The 20,231-nt window shown below is 39.0% G+C and overlaps 1 protein-coding gene across 4 annotated transcripts in view; it reads left to right on the top strand.

Moving 5' to 3' along the window:
• The window catches only part of LOC134532655 (uncharacterized), a 542,884-nt gene that overhangs the window by 217,228 nt on the left and 305,425 nt on the right, over positions 1 to 20,231 (top strand). For all 4 annotated transcript variants that reach the window (XM_063369314.1, XM_063369313.1, XM_063369312.1 and 1 more), the window contains exon 2: positions 205 to 303. In XM_063369314.1, coding sequence (XP_063225384.1) covers positions 205 to 303 — 99 coding nt within the window. The remainder of the gene's footprint in view (positions 1 to 204; positions 304 to 20,231) is intronic.

The following is a 20,231-nucleotide window of genomic DNA, read 5'->3' as shown; positions in this document are numbered from 1 at the left end:
TTCTGGGTTGTAGCCGTGTCCTTGGGCGAATGATTCACCGACGTTTCGGGTTGACATTGCAGTCGCCATCATCAGGGAGCAGTTAGTTACCCACTGTCACACGTGTCGTTTGAACCTCGCGAGCACGCGCGAGATTTTCGGCGTGAAGCAGTGGGCGGGGCTGGAGAGCGGCGGTGACCTTGAGACCCGGGGGCGGTGTTGCAGGGCGGCGGCGGCGGCGGCCCGGCGCCAGGGCGCGGGCAAGCAGGAGGCGGCGCCGCAGGGGGAGGCGGCCGACAGACCGCGCCCCGCCTCGTCCACCAGGTGAGTCTCCCTGATGCCCGCGAGACGCCTAAGATGCACATCAAGTTCTGTCCCTGCCCGAACACGCCCGAATATTCACCTTCGGCCAACCTCGGGATTTGTTATATTTTTTGCGCAGGAAAAATGAATTCAAATATTAAAAGTGGTCGGTTAGGTTAGCTACATTAAAACACTTTAAAACACTATGGACGGTTAGTTAGGTTAGTATAGCTACATTAAAATAAACAGAGAAATATATATATATAAATATATATAAATAAACCCGAGGTTGGCCGAAGGTGAATATTCGGGCGTGTTTGGGCAGGGACAAAACTTGATGTACATCTTAGGCTTCCCGATGCCCGCACGTCCACGTCTTTTTTTTTATATCCTTGTTTGACGTAGAAATAACAAGTGAAAAATAACCATCGCTAGAATTATGAATGGTCTTGTGAAATGTAGGGTGAAAAATCGATTTAATGTTGCATTATCTACCTCGAAACCTCCTCGTACACATTGTACTAGGCCTTGTCCTCGGGGAATTTACTTGAAATACGGGGAAGGGCCATGGAAATTACTCAGTGATCCGTGGCGGATCCCAGGGGGGAAGTTGATTAAGTTTTGAAAGGGAGCAAATACCGTACTTCAATAATTTATACTATATACGCCACTCCGCCAATACAGCATTCCATGAACTCTGATTTAATAATGTTTGTAAAATTACTTTTTTGACGTGACAACGTCTAATAAATCGATGAACACTGGCTGCACGCACGAAAAATTGTCCCACTACGGATGTCCCTCTACGGACGTGTCCTGTTTTTTTTTTTTTTTTCCTAACCTAAGTTAAACTAAGTGTATTGGGAGGGGTCCGGGTTAGGGAGAGACTCTAAGTGCGTCTCAGGCCGAAGCCTATACGCTCTAATCATGCAGGGGGTACCATGCAGAGAAGGGAACATGCATATGTGCTAAGGAGGGGGATTGGCCAGCCATGGCAGCAATTGGCGCCATGACTAACTCCCCTCACTTGACTATACTAGACTATACTAGATAAGTTGGGCCTGTTTACGCATGCGTGGCATCTCTCTGGTATGTTGCGGACGGTACAGAGAACTCGGCCGACACGTGGCGGCGTACTGCTCAGGTTTCACCGCGCCATGCTGCAGGGATAGGCGGGTCGCGCCGGTTGGATCACGCCTGCGCATGTCGCCACACACGGCTTCGGGCAGACGACAACATAGCAGGGTTCGAGGTTATTGTTGTGCACCGCTCCACGGGAGTATATTCGCAAGGAAATGGCGTTCTTACAAGTACGTATTATTTTAATTACTAGTGTAAATCAGTATATTTAAACAGTGTTGTATGAGTATTGTTTTAGCTGTGTAACTAAATATTTATTGCTGGTATGATACTTTTCACGCTTTAGTTTGACATTGGTAATCATTTAACATGAGTTATTATTTGATCAACGAAAATCACACACCGTATTATAGTTATGAGCCCACGAGCGTGTAAATATTTCGAAACAACAGAGAATATGCTAGTTAATGAAATTCAAACAAATATCGTGCGTGGAATATTATTAATTTATAACATCTGAAACAATAGTTTCCATTATGGCATCCCTGACTGCCAATCCACAGGACGGCGGTTCAAATCCCGGCCAAAGCGACAATTTCTTTTGTACTGTTGAAAATAAATACGTCGCGCCCGACACTTCAAAAGTAATAAATATATTTGGATTAATGAATGCAAATAAAAGTAAATTTATTAATTAAATTGTACATTTCATTTCACTCCTTCTTTGTATCCATACAAAATAGTAATAATTCAATAAAAATGATTCAATTTTATTCATAAAAGTATGCAGTGGTAGATTTTATCATAAAAAATATAGAAAAAACAAAAAAAAATTCTTCCTTAAAGAATATAATATTTTTAATGATTAAATGGTTTGGTTGCAAAAACTTATTACGGCTCAGTTTCAGGCCGAATATGATATTTCCTTTTCTTGTGGATCAATCATTTCATTAGGCCTAATGTTTTGTTATGACGTCACGTTAAACTATCGTCCGTAAACATACTTTACAGACAACCAATTTTTATCGTTAAATTTTCTTCGTTGAGTTATTCTGTTACCGTTGTGCACCGTAAATTTTCTTTGTAAATGAAAAAGAAATATTCATGTAAACGTACATAATTGTTAATTTGTATATTTACATGAAAATAACTGTATCATTACAAAATAGTGTTACCATTTAGCATTTATACTTCGTGTTGCCCCAGTACCTCCAATATAGGGACAGGAAAAATTCGCGGATTCAATGACCTCTTGGATAGCCTCCATTATCCTCTGCATTTCTCAAGTAAACACGCGTGTTCATTGGGTACTAAATTGTGAGGCGTCTCCACTGGGTAGCTTGTGATTCGACGCTTCTTTGGTCGATAGTATCTCATTGGCCCAGAGACCTCCAGTTAAACTGCGAGCCAATAGCAGAACCAGCAGAATTGTACACATGTTTGAATTTCAGCCTACCACGAAATGAATCCGCGAAATTTTCCGGTCTCTACTCCAATATTTAGTTATTTGCAAACAGTTGTTTGAATAGCTTTCCAGTATTAGATGCGCAAGTTAAGCACGGTAAAACAAAATAAAGTTAAAAGTAATATAAAAAAGTTAACTTTTCTGTGACTTTAAAACAAAATAAATAAAATGTTTATACAATAATTTCTGGGTTGTAAGAACACGCATATTTTAACTGAAGACACTCTTTTAATATCTAATATTTATTTCAAAATAACTTTACCATCGACAGTGCAAGGGCTTGCGTATTTTTTTACTGGTCTATATTTATATGTAGTTATTGTACAGCGGGACTGTAAGTTTGTTTGCAGAACATCACCTAAAAAATTGCCACACTAGTTATATAAATTATATTTCACTGTTATGAAATTACATAATTAATGCTGAACGAATAACATAAGAACATATAAATTTGTTCGTTACCGAGATTAGATCATACACGTTCTACACGTGTTAATGACACACGAAACTACAGTAAACTCGTGTAATAACATCATGTCAGTGTTAAGAAGACTGCAAGTATCCGCTCTACCACTCTGGTTCTGGGGTAGAGCGCCTGCCTTGTGACTTGTAGGACCCGGGTTCGCGCCCCGGCTCCTCCAAGGCGGATTGCCCAGACAAAATGGTGGCATTTTCTCTGGTAGGAATACAATCCCTTGTAACAAGTCAGGCTACCAAAGAAACGGTGGGTGGAACAGAAAAAAACCTTCCAGGTGGCTTCCAAATGGGGAGCCCGTTTCTTTTCTTGGGCTCCCCATGCGGTGGCCATTCCGGGGGTTTCTCCGGGGGAACGGAGTTTTGCAAAAATATATTTTTTTTTAGTTTTGTATTTTTTTTTAGTAATTTTAGCATTATCATTCCAACATGTTTTAAACAAAGCTCAAACAAACATTTTAAAAATTTTTGCTTGGTTTTTGAGTGGTTGTATAGATACCGATGTTGTGTGTTCAACCATTTATCGGTATATATTTTCTTGAAGTATTATGACGGTTAAATTTTATTCAAAAACCTTTGTTATGTAGTACTGTATTTTAGAAGTTTTAATATTTATAGGTACATTAATTCAATTCCTAAAAATGTTATTTCTGTAAAACCACATAGTTTTCAATCAGGGTAGGCCGTCTTTAACATTCGCTTTTTTTTTTCCTTTGGTAATTTCGCTGCAAAGGAGAATATCATCCTCGTCGGAGTCCCTGACATAACTCAGGGGCGCGCTAACGAACAGCTGGAATATGGTCACTAAAAAAAAAGCTGTGCGGCTGAGAGATGCAAACATCAAATATTAAGTTTTACATACAAAGAAGACGTAGAACATTCTTAAGCGTAACAACTTAAATAAAAAAAATTGGTTGTCTGTAACGTCGGTTTACGGACGATAGTTTAACGTGACGTCATAACAAAACATTAGGCCTAATGAAATGATTGATCCACAAGAAAAGGAAATATCATATTCGGCCTGAAACTGAGCCGTAATAGGTTTTTGCAACCAAACCATTTAATCATTAAAAATATTATATTCTTTAAGGAAGAATATTTTTGGTTTTTTCTATATTTTGTATGATAAAATCTACCACTGCATACTTTTATGAATAAAATTGAATCATTTTTATTGAATTATTACTATTTTGTATGGATACAAAGAAGGAGTGAAATGAAATGTACAATTTAATTAATAAATTTACTTTTATTTGCATTCATTAATCCAAATATATTTATTACTTTTGAAGTGTCGGGCGCGACGTATTTATTTTTAACAGTACAAAAAAAATTGTCGCTTTGGCCGGGATTTGAACCGCCATCCTGTGGATTGGCAGTCAGGGATGCCATAATGGAAACTATTGTTTCAGATGTTATAAATTAATAATATTCCACGCACGATATTTGTTTGAATTTCATTAACTAGCATATTCTATGTTGTTTCGAAATATTTACACGCTCGTGGGCTCATAACTATAATACGGTGTGTGATTTTCGTTGATCAAATAATAACTCATGTTAAATAATTACCAATATCAAACTAAAGCGTGAAAAGTATCATACCAGCAATAAATATTTAGTTACACAGCTAAAACAATACTCATACAACACTGTTTAAATATACTGATTTACACTAGTAATTAAAATAATACGTACTTGTAAGAACGCCATTTCCTTGCGAATATACTCCCGTGGAGCGGTGCACAACAATAACCTCGAACCCTGCTATGTTGTCGTCTGCCCGAAGCCGTGTGTGGCGACATGCGCAGGCGTGTACCAACCGGCGCGACCCGCCTATCCCTGCAGCATGGCGGGGTGAAACCTGAGCAGTACGCCGCCACGTGCCGGCCGAGTTCTCTGTACCGTCCGCAAATACCAGAGAGATGCCACGCATGCGTAAACAGGACACGTCCGTAGTGGGACAATTTTTCGTGCGTGCAACCAGCGTTCATCGATTTATTAGACGTCACGTCAAAAAAGGCTACATACATATACTAATTATGTATGCGCTTTTAAATCTTATACTATAGTGATTGAGATTTAAAAAAAACTGGTTCATAAAATTAAAAACAATTATTTATTGTGAATATTAGTGATAGAAATTGTGTTTATAAACTTTGTTTGTATTTAGTTTTCTTTTTTTTCTTTTTAAATCAGTTTCACTTATTGCATGAATCATTCAGTGAGCTTAAGTTTTCTCGTTCAAGCAAAATATTGAAAATATGTAAAGTTTAAACTTATAAAGCGCATGACTGTCACGCTCCCATTCTTGTTTAACGTCCTAAAGACAGAAGTGCTGATGATGGAAATTTACTTTTTATCTTAAACAGATATAAAAGTACTGGCTTAGTGTTGGAGTGTCCTTCCTCGCTGTGTGATTCAGTCAAGGTGATCGCCGTTTAATGTCCGTGGAAATGACATCACGGACCTTTTACAAATCGAGTTGGGAAAACGAGGAAGTTTTTTTGGTTTCTCCCACGTGCATGTTCAGTTACGTCATCGGTATTACCGCCGAGCCAGTCCAACGTTGTTTGGTAATTTACGTCAGCTGTCAGCGTCTCAGAGTATCAGTAATTGTATCTTGTGTAAATTAATTTTCTCGTTACTCTAGGCTCTTTTTTATGTCAGAATAAAACGTGCAAAATAATAATTATATTAAAAAAACACTAAAAAACACTCTTATATCAAGTACGTACTAAAAAGTTTATAAATTATAGTTTTAAAGCACGTGTTTTTGTCAATAAAGGACTAAAAAGTAAGGGGTTTACTAGTAGCCACTGAAGAGTTCCACTATCCACCTACTTTCTCCATCATCAGATCAATTCCGACGGTACCAATTTTTATAAAATTTCATCCGGATTTCATATAATTGCAAAGTTTCAAATCGATTCGACAGTTGGCAGTTGGGCAAACAACGACGGTTTTTTTAAAATTTCTTATTTTGTCATTTATGAATTTTTCCCATGACAAAACAGTGCAAAGTTGCAATGGCATATGCCCATGAAATTGTATTAAATCAGTAAGTTAGTGATATTGCAGCTAATAAAATTGTGTTAAATAAAACTAAACAAGTCACTTCGGGCTAGTCTTCAAAGTAAAACAGATGTAGATGTTCAGTACGTCTACTTTGACTTGATTTAAATTTGCAGGTTTTGGCTTCGCATGCCGCCACGAACAACCCATGGGCGTCGCAAGGATATATATTTTTTTTTGGGGAGGGGGGGGGGGACTTGAACTGATTTAGTTGTTTAAGGAATATCCATCCCCTGGGAAAAAAAAGCAGGACCCGGGGAAAAAAGGGGTTTTAAGGTGCAAAAAGATGGTTTTTAGGCGTTTTTCTTTCCTAAATATTCTAATTATAGTTGGTTGCAATACATAAGTAGGTATATATAGTATGTCCTGGTGCAGGGGGGTTGGGGGTCGGGAGCCGGGGAGCCACGGCCACCATCTTGGATTACGTCACTTCCGGCGGCCATCTTGGATTCGACCTTGACCTTTGACCCCGGCGGCCATTTTGGATTACATCACTTCCGGCGGCCATTTTGTTTTTATCTGCCATTTTGTTTACTAGAACATTCCACCAATTTGAGTTTCGTCCGCCATTTTGAAAATCTTTATTTATTATACGATTTTAATGAAATCAATTTTAAAATTTATAAAAAAATTAAATAAAATTTAAAAATATATTACTTAATAAAATTTTAATTAAAAACCTGCGCATCGAACACCCCACTCCTCTACATTACGAGTACACCAACTAGCCCACCCCCCCTCCTCTGTTACAATGACATCGTCATCGAACACCCCACTAACCCCTGTTACATTTTTTCGTTACACCACATTCTTTAAAATAAATTTATTATCAAAATAAAAATATATATACCATCGTTGTCTGCTGGAGGCAGCCATCTTATTTAGTGGAGACCGCCATCTTGATTTCATCTGATGGATGTCGTCATCGGGTTTAGGTTTCTAAAGTATGTTAGTGTATATAAGGTCGAGTTTCAATTCTCTACCAACATTATTATGAACCTTATAGACCGAAATTTACAAAATCCACAGTCATTTTGTTGTTGTAACCATAATTTTTTCTTAAAGTCTTATCATTTATAGGTTTTAACTAAAATATATGTTATCAATACTATCGTTGTGGATGCGTTAGTTAAAGTAATGATAATTAAAAAAAAAATTATCACTCCATCTTAGCGGACCAGAAATTTTTCAGTCTCCTAACTTACAAGTAATATTCTCTTCTCATGTTTGCGTACACATGTTTAAAAGCTGCATGGAAGCAGATATTTTTTAATGTTTGCGTATAATATCATTTCACTTTTCCGAAACCAATTTTAAATAAAATAATAGGAGAATTCATGTTTTATATTAAAATAGTAAAACAATATATGGGTAAAATTGTATTTATTAAAAATAAAATCTCATGAAGAGAAAAACGTACAAGAAAAACAGAACTATACAGCAAAGGGAAACCATGCAACAAATGGAAAATTTACAACAAAATAGATATAACAGCAAAAACAGAAAACTATACTGCTAAACTGTAACTATACACCAAAATGGAAAATATATACAAAAAAATAAAACGACAAAACAGAAAATAAATACAGCAGAAAAACTATACAACAGATTATTTTACAGGTCATTGCCAACATATCCGTGGGGGACCGTGCGGATACCATCTTCGCAGATCAGCCGTTTGTCGTCCTCCCACGTGATGGCCAGCTTATTGCTATATTCGCTGTATAGTATGTGCTGCCGGGAGCGAATGGCTCTTACACCCGCCCTCCTTGTGCGGTGTTCTTGCAGGGCAACCAGGTAGTCGCTGAATATGATGCGGTTTTTGACCACGCACCGCTGGATGCCCTTGGCCTTTTTCTCGCTCTTACCACCACACCTGTAGGCGTAGAGTTTGGCTCGTAAGCTTACAAACTCCTCCATCACTTCTACCCCACATTCATCTTTGAATTTGCCAACAACTTTCTTGTTGGTGGGGGAGAAGCAAGGGTGGCCGGAAGGGTAGCAGCTGGTGTCGAACTTCTCCATCAGTATAGGGTCGGCTTGGAGGTCATGGTAGAAGTCCTGTGTCTGGATCTCATACACGAAACTGTCTGTATCCATGTACGCCAGATGAATATTTTCAGAGTATTTAGGCTTCATGGTATTGTAGTGGAAGTCATACATTAGAATCTTTGATAGGTCAAGTACGGCCAGTCCGGCATAGATCGGCTTGTCAAATATTATCGTTTCATGGTTCAGGTGGACTAGAGACAAATTCGGCTCGTACATTGTGCGATCCTTGAAGGATGGGCGGCACACCAACTTCTTGAACCTCTTCTCAGAACACACCAACTCCATTTTGAGCCTTCGTCTCTTGTTCTCCATCAATTTTCCGAAGGTGGAGTTCACAGCCAACTTGAAGAACTCCTTCTCGAATTCGTTTGCTGCTGCTTTACGCTTGTTGGTGTTCAGTCGAATATAGGGCTCCAACCATGCCGACTGCTCAAACTGAAGAACTTTATGTATTCTTATGATTTTTAGTCCATGCGATACGGCTTGCTGGAGGTTTTTATAGTGGACGATGTAGTGCTCTTTATTTTCCAGCGTTGTCATCAGCTTTGATTGTTTTGAGCCGGGAGGACATTGATTCACGGGGAGAAATGGCAGGTCTTTGTGACTTTCGTGGAGCTCGGGAGGGTACTCCACGTCACACTCAATTATGTATCCAGTAGGTGAATTTTCCGGAATAGACATAACATCAACGGATGTATCCGACCATTTGAAATGACGAATTGGAAGCGGTAGAGACATCGCCCACCCGTACAAATTATTTGCATCAATATACTCTAGGAATATGGATGGCTTGGAAGCATCATATGTCTCAGGCACATATGAATTATTCGCAACACAATGACGTTTGATGCTTTGCGCTACACCACCACGAATACCAGCCTCCACAAACATATACATGTCATAATCTGTGAGTAGCTCTAGCTGTACACCTGTGGTTCGAAGCATCGCGTCGAAAGCGAACCCAGGACAAGAAATGTAGTGAGATGGATCTAAACTATATGTCTCCAAACATATGGAACGGAAATTCTCGAATACATCTGCTAGGATCAGAACATCCGTCTTCAGGTACAAGTCAGCATACTCCCCCAAAGTAGCACACTGAAACTTGTCCCAGACTTTCACTGCATGAGCATACTCCGTCTCTGAAATCCCAGAATCAGTCAGAATATTAAAGAAATCATCGATAGGTGGAAGACTCGTATCGTCTAGTCGAGCAAAAGAATCAACGAAGTCGTAGGGGAAGACTCCCTTGCGAGTAACCAACTCCAAGTCATCAGGAGCGAAAAACTCAGCAGTACTGACAAACTTGTCTGCAGGCAAGAACTCAGCGAGCGAAGCAAGACCCCGACTCATGAAACGGAACGTATCAACAAACTGAATGCTGAACTTATCATGTAACTTTTTGGAAAAAGTTATCAGCTTCTCTTCCGAATTAGGAATGATGAAGATGTCTTTAGTGTCGTACCCCAACTTCCTGATAATGAAGTTCTGATCGTACGCCAGGTTGTGGAAGAACACAATCATCTTTTTCGGTCTGCGCCTGAGAAGGTTGCAGTCATTACATGCAGGTCCAATAAATTCACCGGTGAAGTGATTATGATCACGAACTTTCTTTGCGACCCCTCCGAACTTTCCTTTACAGTAGCAACAACACCTTGCTTGCAGAAAAGCAGTGTTCTGCGAATGTGTGAGCGGAGTCATAGGAACAGACGTAGAAAATATTTTCTGTACGTCATGTCCAATCTCCACAATGCGGGATATGAATTTGTCTTCTGCGTCACAACCACGATACACTTCAGGCTGTGAAGGAAGTGAAGAAGTGAGGTGTGCTGGAATGACGGAGTTATCTGCTTTCACATAAATGCAGTAGCTGTATGCTTTATGCTTTTGGTACTGCAGCATGTATGGCTCATCAGGATTCGGGTGACACGTATGGATTTTCTCCAGAATAGCTTCAAAGTCGCAATATACCACGATGGGCATCTTATCACTGTGATGGAAGTTTTTGAACTTCAGAACAGGTGGCTGGCCATTTTCATCAAGCTGTGGCATCTCAATCCTAACAGCAGCATGCTGTTTGCAGAGCACACTGTTTTTCCAAACACTGAAGACCAGTGAGCCCACTAACCCTATCCTGATCATCATAATGCTTGAAGCATCTTTTGCAAACATGAATAGCCTCAGTGTGTGTAGTGAGTTGGGACCGAACCAGGGCAGAAAATTTTTTAATGTATGTGAAATGGGACGAATCGTCATTGACCAAGAGCAGTAGATCGAAATGATGTTCTTTCTCTTCAGGAGCGACTCGTGCAGGAACAACATTCAGATTTTCGTCGATACTGTAGATGTTGATAGAGACTCCGGGGTTCTGTTTTTCAAACAGCGGTATTTGCTTGATTGGAGTAGGAAACTCGATGTTCGTGAAGTTGAATTTCTCTTCCAAGTCATGGTACCGCTGGTTGACACGTTCAGGATTCCGCCCTTCCACATACTTTACCAGGATCGCCCACTTGAAGCACATGTGATCATCCAGGTTTTGTGGATTGATCACTGCATGTTTTGTTTCGATGGAAGTAGGTAGGTCGATGTAGGAGCTGGCACGGAGTGGATCAAGCTTGTTGATTCTCAACTGTAGTCTCTTAACGGCCGATAAAGTCCATCCGGACCCCTTACCCATGTAATCTTCCTCCTCCTTGCAGATCTTGGAGATGGACTCGGCAACTGCTTCCTCCACCTCGTGAACTGCGTAGAGGGGGGCATTCATGGTTTTGAAGGCCCTCTTGTCTTCGCTGGCATCCACAGGTTTCTCGTAGTCACACTCCAGCATTATGTTAAATTTCAGCGGTCCATTCTCTTCAATCTCCTCCATGAGCTGGCTTATTATTTTTGCCTTGATGGAGTTGAGATATGCGCATATGTCCTTGGCAGTACTTGTTGTGTTTTCTGCCACGTATGTTTTCAAGTTGCCCTTGAAACCTACTTCGGCGGTGATGAAGCCGTGGGTATTGGCCAGACCCATGCCGGTCACCACCTTTGTACGACCTGGCTTGGACATAACTGCAGGCTTAACTACTGCCATCCTCTGCTTTTTGGTCGGAGGTGGAGCAGGCCTCTTGCATACCTTAATGTGGGCTTTCAATTTGTCAGCCCTGGCGAACTCCTTAGCACAGTTCTCGCAGGAATGCACTATGCGGTTTGGGTTTAGTCCACAAGCAGACTTCTCATGTCGTCTGGCATGGCTGGAGTTCTTGAAGGCCTTATAGCAGAAACTGCACCGCATGCTTGATGTCGTGGTGATAGCACCGGTACATGATGCAAGGTGCTGCTGCATCTTGTCACTGCGAGCGACAGTCTTGCCACATAGGTGGCACTGCTGGTAGTCACGATGCAGGTTCTCGGCACACTGTCGCTCGTGTCGGTAGCAATTCTTAGATGCCGTGAAGGAGGCAGAGCAGAAACGACATTTCTGAACGGTAGATGTCATCTCGACAATCGGTAGTCCGGTCTCAACGTACGGAACACGCGAAAGAAGCTCGACGTACGGAGAACTGCAACAAAAGAATTAAGAATACAATGTAGCTAGATGTTACATGAAAACAAACATAACCTCAAAACTCTAGCCCTCAAGCTTACTAACCTAAACTGCTAGCAATGTTACTAAATAAAAAAAATTGCAAACATACCCTCAAAACTCTAGTCCTCAAGCTTACTAACCTAAACTGCTAGCAATGTGACTAAATAAAAAAAGTTGCAAACATATCCTCAAAACTCTAGCCCTCAAGCTTACTAACCTAAACTGCTAGCAATGTTACTAAATAAAAAGGTTGCAAACATAACCTCAAAGCTACTCCTTCATGTACAATCCTAAAAATGGTAGAATATTTAAAGTACTGATAAAAGTTAAAGCTGAAAAAGTATTCAATGTTAACTCAAAATGATTGATTACATAACCTCAAAACTACACTAATGCACAACTCAAAAATGCTAGAATATTTAAAGTACTTACTGTTAAAAGTTTAAGCTAAACAATTACTGGTTACCCACACATAAGTGTACAGAGAAAAAAACTAGCTAGCAGATAACCTACGAAAAAGCTGAGAAACATAAAAATATTAACGAAACATGTAGCATACCTCAGAAAACGATGAAGTGGAGCTGCAGAAGATGATGTATCGTTGGCGGTAGGAATCATGGTAGCAGCGAAACTCACACACGAACTAGCTCACTCAAACTCCAATAACACAATGAAGCTCCGACAGCTAATCCTGGCCTTTTATAGCCTCGGACCTGCCTGTTCTTGGAAAAACCATTAGGAACAGAGTATTTCTGTTGTATCCGCCAATAGGAATGTAGTACATGGAAGTACCATTGTCTTCGGAAAAACCCAGCATGACTTATGTGCATGTCGTAGCAGGTCTGTGAGGGGTGGGGGTAGAAATGTAACCTGACAGCCAAACAGAGGAAACCTCTCTCGGGTAAAACCACTAATTACCTAGGTGATTAGAGATTAGGGCGCGAGGCACTGCCTGCATCGTGACTCATCACTCAGGAATGTCGTCTCGCAGTGCCGAGGGGACCCAAACAATAGACTTGACCGTGCATGTCACAACAGGTACATTAGTCCGCGACTTTGTGGCGCCATGAGGCGCTCATGAATGTCTGAGCCTGCCACAAACAGCTCGTCAAAGAATCATCACGAAGCACTCGAGCTGCAGTCATGACGCGCATGCTACAACAGGCCCGTTAGTCACCGACTTCGTGGCGCCAAGCTGACACTCGGGTAGACAGGTAGCTAAATGATAATACTAGTAATGCAAGGAAATAAAAAAAATCGGGTATGTTTAATACATTTTTTAAAAGTAAGAACACATTACAAAACTAAAACATTAAAAATTTATTCTACATTTATTATGACCAACATTCGTTTAAAATTTTTTAGCATTTCATTGCGAACAATCAGTTGAACATCCACAGAATGACACATTTTGCTGATGTTCCAGGAACAAACCCTTTTCACAACCATTTAAGGAGACTTTCCTTAAGCTCTCTTTTCATTGGTCAAATAAAACATCTCCCTCTCTTCCCCTTTTACAATGATGCTGCTTCACCATCACGCTAAAATTCTGTAAGACCAAAAAAATATATACTTCCCTTAAACCTTACGGTAGAAATTTCATCCTAGGATGCAGTTACTGCATCTAGAAATTAAAAATTATATTATCTCATACAGGTTTTATTTACATGTTAGACTTAACCATCCTACCACACACACACACACACACATGCACACACTTACACACACATGCGTGCGCATTCGTGCACTGAGATGAAATACATACTTGCCCACATAATGTACTTTTATTTACAAAGGCAACATATTAAAACACATAATATTTAAATTTTGTGTAGATTGGATGGTACCAGAAACCATACTGCAAAACGAGCGGACAACACTTGAGTCTTTTACTATGATTGGGCTGACGGATTGCCTCTGGAACGCCCTTGTTACCTTCAACGACTCAGAATTAAAACTTTTATCCATCAAAAAACAACAACTGTTTAACTAAGCAAACATACACCCTACACCCCTAAAAAAATTGTTATTACACAAGGCATTATTTACATGGCAGGAGACCGCACACACGAAGTGCGCAGCTTCAGGTTAGAAATATTGATTAAAATAACTGCTAAAGATGCTAATTTGTTTATGAAAAAATTGCACATGAAATACAGACACTTAGTTATTTACACACACGTACATACATACATACTTACACCCTGCATGGCTTCAGAAGGAAGTACGATATTTTAAAAACCACTCAAGACTTACATCTGTTTATGAAAAGGAGCTAAATATTAAAACATTTTCAAAGTTAATTTTAGAGATGAAATATCATGTGCAAGTCCTTGCATGCGAGAACATTTTATTACGTAATTATCTTCATTTTTCCCAAACCATAGGTCTGATGTCTGGATACCACACAAATCACATACTTAAGATATGCACTACGAGATGACTGCACGCCAGTCCAAGCCCATGCGCTTAGAGACGAAACTGCACTAGAAGCGTTAGCAAGCATTGCAATTATCTAGCTTCACTAATGCAGATTCACCTCTGACTAGGTGGACCTCCTGAAACAGTAAACATAGGACAGCGAAACACATTAAAATTATACATTTCAATACATTTCAATAATATAAAACACTGCATATTTCACGAAAATCGCCACGCAACTGACAGCACTTTCAGTCACAATTCTGCGAATGCTATCACAGAATGCTAGATTTAGAAAGAAAGGATCATTCATTCCTTCATTATGGAACAAAGTGATACATCACATGAAGAGAAACAAAAAAGGCACACACTTCGTTCTTAGACTCGTGCCGCCTCCTTGACAGAGATAAAAGATTTAACACATAAAATAGTATATATTTCATTTCCAGCGATGAAGCTGTACCAATATCACCTTGACAAGCTTAGATGATCTAGGGAGAGACAAAGTAAATATATTAACAAAAAAACGACTAAAAATCATTTACAAACAAAATACTTAACATTCCTTCGATTACATATTTTTCTCAATTTAATAAATGAGAGAACACAAACATTTGCTTAAATCACTATTTATCAATTTTAAACTCTCGTGTACATCAGGAAAAAATATATTGTAACATTCATTATTAGTTGTAATGTAAAAAATGCAAAACAGTTTCTTTGTGGGATGTGGAATGCTCACTCACGATCGAAAAAAAGAGGGGCTTCGCTGTAACGCAAGGGGAGGGGGAAACCATCTTGAAAGTTGATGTTTCTCATATATTTGGATGTATAGTAATCAAGCAAGTAATAACATTTTGTGGTATAATCTCCGTCTGATTAAAGTTTATTTGCTAACATGAATTCACAAATTAAACGAATCTCTGAGTACATTTGCTTATCTTTTATAGAAAAAAATGCACAGATTGATTGTTTTATCATGAATAACCAGGAGCACACTAAAAAAACCAAAAAAATTCTCGCCAATAATAACCAACAGCACACAAACAATAGAAAAAAACGATGTGTCAGTAATAACATGCAGCATGCGAAGAAAATCACCAAAATATTGTCAAGAATAACCATCAGTACATGTAGAATACCAATAAAGTCTTAATATGAAAAATGCTGAAGTGCACGGAGAAAATTATCAAATTCTTGTCAGGTAAAAAAAGCAGAAGCAAATGAAAAAAAACTCAACAAAATTATAACACAGTAAAGTTGGAGCACCCGTAGAAATCTATCGAAATTTCATGTGAAAAAATAGGAGCACTCAGAGAAAACTATCAGTGAGAAGATTAAAAACATCATAAATTATCAATTTTTTTAAAAAAGTTCAAATAAAATCCTGCCAGAACTCTCATGTTGCTTAAGCGAAGAGTTCACAAGTCAGCTTGTGAACTCTTTGCTTAAGCGACATGAGAGTTCTGGCACAAGTCAGCTTGTGAACTCTTCGCTTAAGCAACATGAGAGTTCTGGCAGGATTTTATTTGAACTTTTTTAAAAAAATTGATAATTTATGATGTTTTTAATCTTCTCACTGATAGTTTTCTCTGAGTGCTCCTATTTTTTCACATGAAATTTCGATAGATTTCTACGGGTGCTCCAACTTTACTGTGTTATAATTTTGTTGAGTTTTTTTTCATTTTCTTCTGCTTTTTTTACCTGACAAGAATTTGATAATTTTCTCCGTGCACTTCAGCATTTTTCATATTAATTTTTATTAGTATTCTACATGTACTGATGGTTATTCTTGACAATATTTTGGTGATTTTCTTCGCATGCTGCATGTTATTACTGACACATCGTTTTTTTCTATTGTTTGTGTGCTGTTGGTTATTATTGGCGAGAATGTTTTTGGTTTTTTTAGTGTGCTCCTGGTTATTCATGATAAAACAATCAATCTGTGCATTTTTTTCTATAAAAGATAAGCAAATGTACTCAGAGATTCGTTTAATTTGTGAATTCATGTTAGCAAATAAACTTTAATCAGACGGAGATTATACCACAAAATGTTATTACTTGCTTGATTACTATACATCCAAATATATGAGAAACATCAACTTTCAAGATGGTTTCCCCCTCCCCTTGCGTTACAGCGAAGCCCCTCTTTTTTTCGATCGTGAGTGAGCATTCCACATCCCACAAAGAAACTGTTTTGCATTTTTTACATTACAACTAATAATGAATGTTACAATATATTTTTTCCTGATGTACACGAGAGTTTAAAATTGATAAATAGTGATTTAAGCAAATGTTTGTGTTCTCTCATTTATTAAATTGAGAAAAATATGTAATCGAAGGAATGTTAAGTATTTTGTTTGTAAATGATTTTTAGTCGTTTTTTTGTTAATATATTTACTTTGTCTCTCCCTAGATCATCTAAGCTTGTCAAGGTGATATTGGTACAGCTTCATCGCTGGAAATGAAATATATACTATTTTATGTGTTAAATCTTTTATCTCTGTCAAGGAGGCGGCACGAGTCTAAGAACGAAGTGTGTGCCTTTTTTGTTTCTCTTCATGTGATGTATCACTGTTCCATAATGAAGGAATGAATGATCCTTTCTTTCTAAATCTAGCATTCTGTGATAGCATTCGCAGAATTGTGACTGAAAGTGCTGTCAGTTGCGTGGCGATTTTCGTGAAATATGCAGTGTTTTATATTATTGAAATGTATTGAAATGTATAATTTTAATGTGTTTCGCTGTCCTATGTTTACTGTTTCAGGAGGTCCACCTAGTCAGAGGTGAATCTGCATTAGTGAAGCTAGATAATTGCAATGCTTGCTAACGCTTCTAGTGCAGTTTCGTCTCTAAGCGCATGGGCTTGGACTGGCGTGCAGTCATCTCGTAGTGCATATCTTAAGTATGTGATTTGTGTGGTATCCAGACATCAGACCTATGGTTTGGGAAAAATGAAGATAATTACGTAATAAAATGTTCTCGCATGCAAGGACTTGCACATGATATTTCATCTCTAAAATTAACTTTGAAAATGTTTTAATATTTAGCTCCTTTTCATAAACAGATGTAAGTCTTGAGTGGTTTTTAAAATATCGTACTTCCTTCTGAAGCCATGCAGGGTGTAAGTATGTATGTATGTACGTGTGTGTAAATAACTAAGTGTCTGTATTTCATGTGCAATTTTTTCATAAACAAATTAGCATCTTTAGCAGTTATTTTAATCAATATTTCTAACCTGAAGCTGCGCACTTCGTGTGTGCGGTCTCCTGCCATGTAAATAATGCCTTGTGTAATAACAATTTTTTTAGGGGTGTAGGGTGTATGTTTGCTTAGTTAAACAGTTGTTGTTTTTTGATGGATAAAAGTTTTAATTCTGAGTCGTTGAAGGTAACAAGGGCGTTCCAGAGGCAATCCGTCAGCCCAATCATAGTAAAAGACTCAAGTGTTGTCCGCTCGTTTTGCAGTATGGTTTCTGGTACCATCCAATCTACACAAAATTTAAATATTATGTGTTTTAATATGTTGCCTTTGTAAATAAAAGTACATTATGTGGGCAGGTATGTATTTCATCTCAGTGCACGCATGCGCACGCATGTGTGTGTAAGTGTGTGCATGTGTGTGTGTGTGTGTGGTAGGATGGTTAAGTCTAACATGTAAATAAAACCTGTATGAGATAATATAATTTTTAATTTCTAGATGCAGTAACAGCATCCTAGGATGAAATTTCTACCGTAAGGTTTAAGGGAAGTATATATTTTTTTGGTCTTACAGAATTTTAGCGTGATGGTGAAGCAGCATCATTGTAAAAGGGGAAGAGAGGGAGATGTTTTATTTGACCAATGAAAAGAGAGCTTAAGGAAAGTCTCCTTAAATGGTTGTGAAAAGGGTTTGTTCCTGGAACATCAGCAAAATGTGTCATTCTGTGGATGTTCAACTGATTGTTCGCAATGAAATGCTAAAAAATTTTAAACGAATGTTGGTCATAATAAATGTAGAATAAATTTTTAATGTTTTAGTTTTGTAATGTGTTCTTACTTTTAAAAAATGTATTAAACATACCCGATTTTTTTATTTCCTTGCATTACTAGTATTATCATTTAGCTACCTGTCTACCCGAGTGTCAGCTTGGCGCCACGAAGTCGGTGACTAACGGGCCTGTTGTAGCATGCGCGTCATGACTGCAGCTCGAGTGCTTCGTGATGATTCTTTGACGAGCTGTTTGTGGCAGGCTCAGACATTCATGAGCGCCTCATGGCGCCACAAAGTCGCGGACTAATGTACCTGTTGTGACATGCACGGTCAAGTCTATTGTTTGGGTCCCCTCGGCACTGCGAGACGACATTCCTGAGTGATGAGTCACGATGCAGGCAGTGCCTCGCGCCCTAATCTCTAATCACCTAGGTAATTAGTGGTTTTACCCGAGAGAGGTTTCCTCTGTTTGGCTGTCAGGTTACATTTCTACCCCCACCCCTCACAGACCTGCTACGACATGCACATAAGTCATGCTGGGTTTTTCCGAAGACAATGGTACTTCCATGTACTACATTCCTATTGGCGGATACAACAGAAATACTCTGTTCCTAATGGTTTTTCCAAGAACAGGCAGGTCCGAGGCTATAAAAGGCCAGGATTAGCTGTCGGAGCTTCATTGTGTTATTGGAGTTTGAGTGAGCTAGTTCGTGTGTGAGTTTCGCTGCTACCATGATTCCTACCGCCAACGATACATCATCTTCTGCAGCTCCACTTCATCGTTTTCTGAGGTATGCTACATGTTTCGTTAATATTTTTATGTTTCTCAGCTTTTTCGTAGGTTATCTGCTAGCTAGTTTTTTTCTCTGTACACTTATGTGTGGGTAACCAGTAATTGTTTAGCTTAAACTTTTAACAGTATGTACTTTAAATATTCTAGCATTTTTGAGTTGTGCATTAGTGTAGTTTTGAGGTTATGTAATCAATCATTTTGAGTTAACATTGAATACTTTTTCAGCTTTAACTTTTATCAGTACTTTAAATATTCTACCATTTTTAGGATTGTACATGAAGGAGTAGCTTTGAGGTTATGTTTGCAACCTTTTTATTTAGTAACATTGCTAGCAGTTTAGGTTAGTAAGCTTGAGGGCTAGAGTTTTGAGGATATGTTTGCAACTTTTTTTATTTAGTCACATTGCTAGCAGTTTAGGTTAGTAAGCTTGAGGACTAGAGTTTTGAGGGTATGTTTGCAATTTTTTTTATTTAGTAACATTGCTAGCAGTTTAGGTTAGTAAGCTTGAGGGCTAGAGTTTTGAGGTTATGTTTGTTTTCATGTAACATCTAGCTACATTGTATTCTTAATTCTTTTGTTGCAGTTCTCCGTACGTCAAGCTTCCTTCGCGTGTTCCGTACGTTGAGACCGGACTACCGATTGTCGAGATGACATCTACCGTTCAGAAATGTCGTTTCTGCTCTGCCTCCTTCACGGCATCTAAGAATTGCTACCGACACGAGCGACAGTGTGCCGAGAACCTGCATCGTGACTACCAGCAGTGCCACCTATGTGGCAAGACTGTCGCTCGCAGTGACAAGATGCAGCAGCACCTTGCATCATGTACCGGTGCTATCACCACGACATCAAGCATGCGGTGCAGTTTCTGCTATAAGGCCTTCAAGAACTCCAGCCATGCCAGACGACATGAGAAGTCTGCTTGTGGACTAAACCCAAACCGCATAGTGCATTCCTGCGAGAACTGTGCCAGGGCTGACAAATTGAAAGCCCACATTAAGGTATGCAAGAGGCCTGCTCCACCTCCGACCAAAAAGCAGAGGAT

Source organism: Bacillus rossius, chromosome 6 (genome assembly GCF_032445375.1).
Source record: "Bacillus rossius redtenbacheri isolate Brsri chromosome 6, Brsri_v3, whole genome shotgun sequence".
NCBI classification, from domain to species: domain Eukaryota; kingdom Metazoa; phylum Arthropoda; class Insecta; order Phasmatodea; family Bacillidae; genus Bacillus; species Bacillus rossius.
Note: the sequence above shows the minus strand (reverse complement) of the source record. Positions and strands in the feature narration are given on the sequence as shown.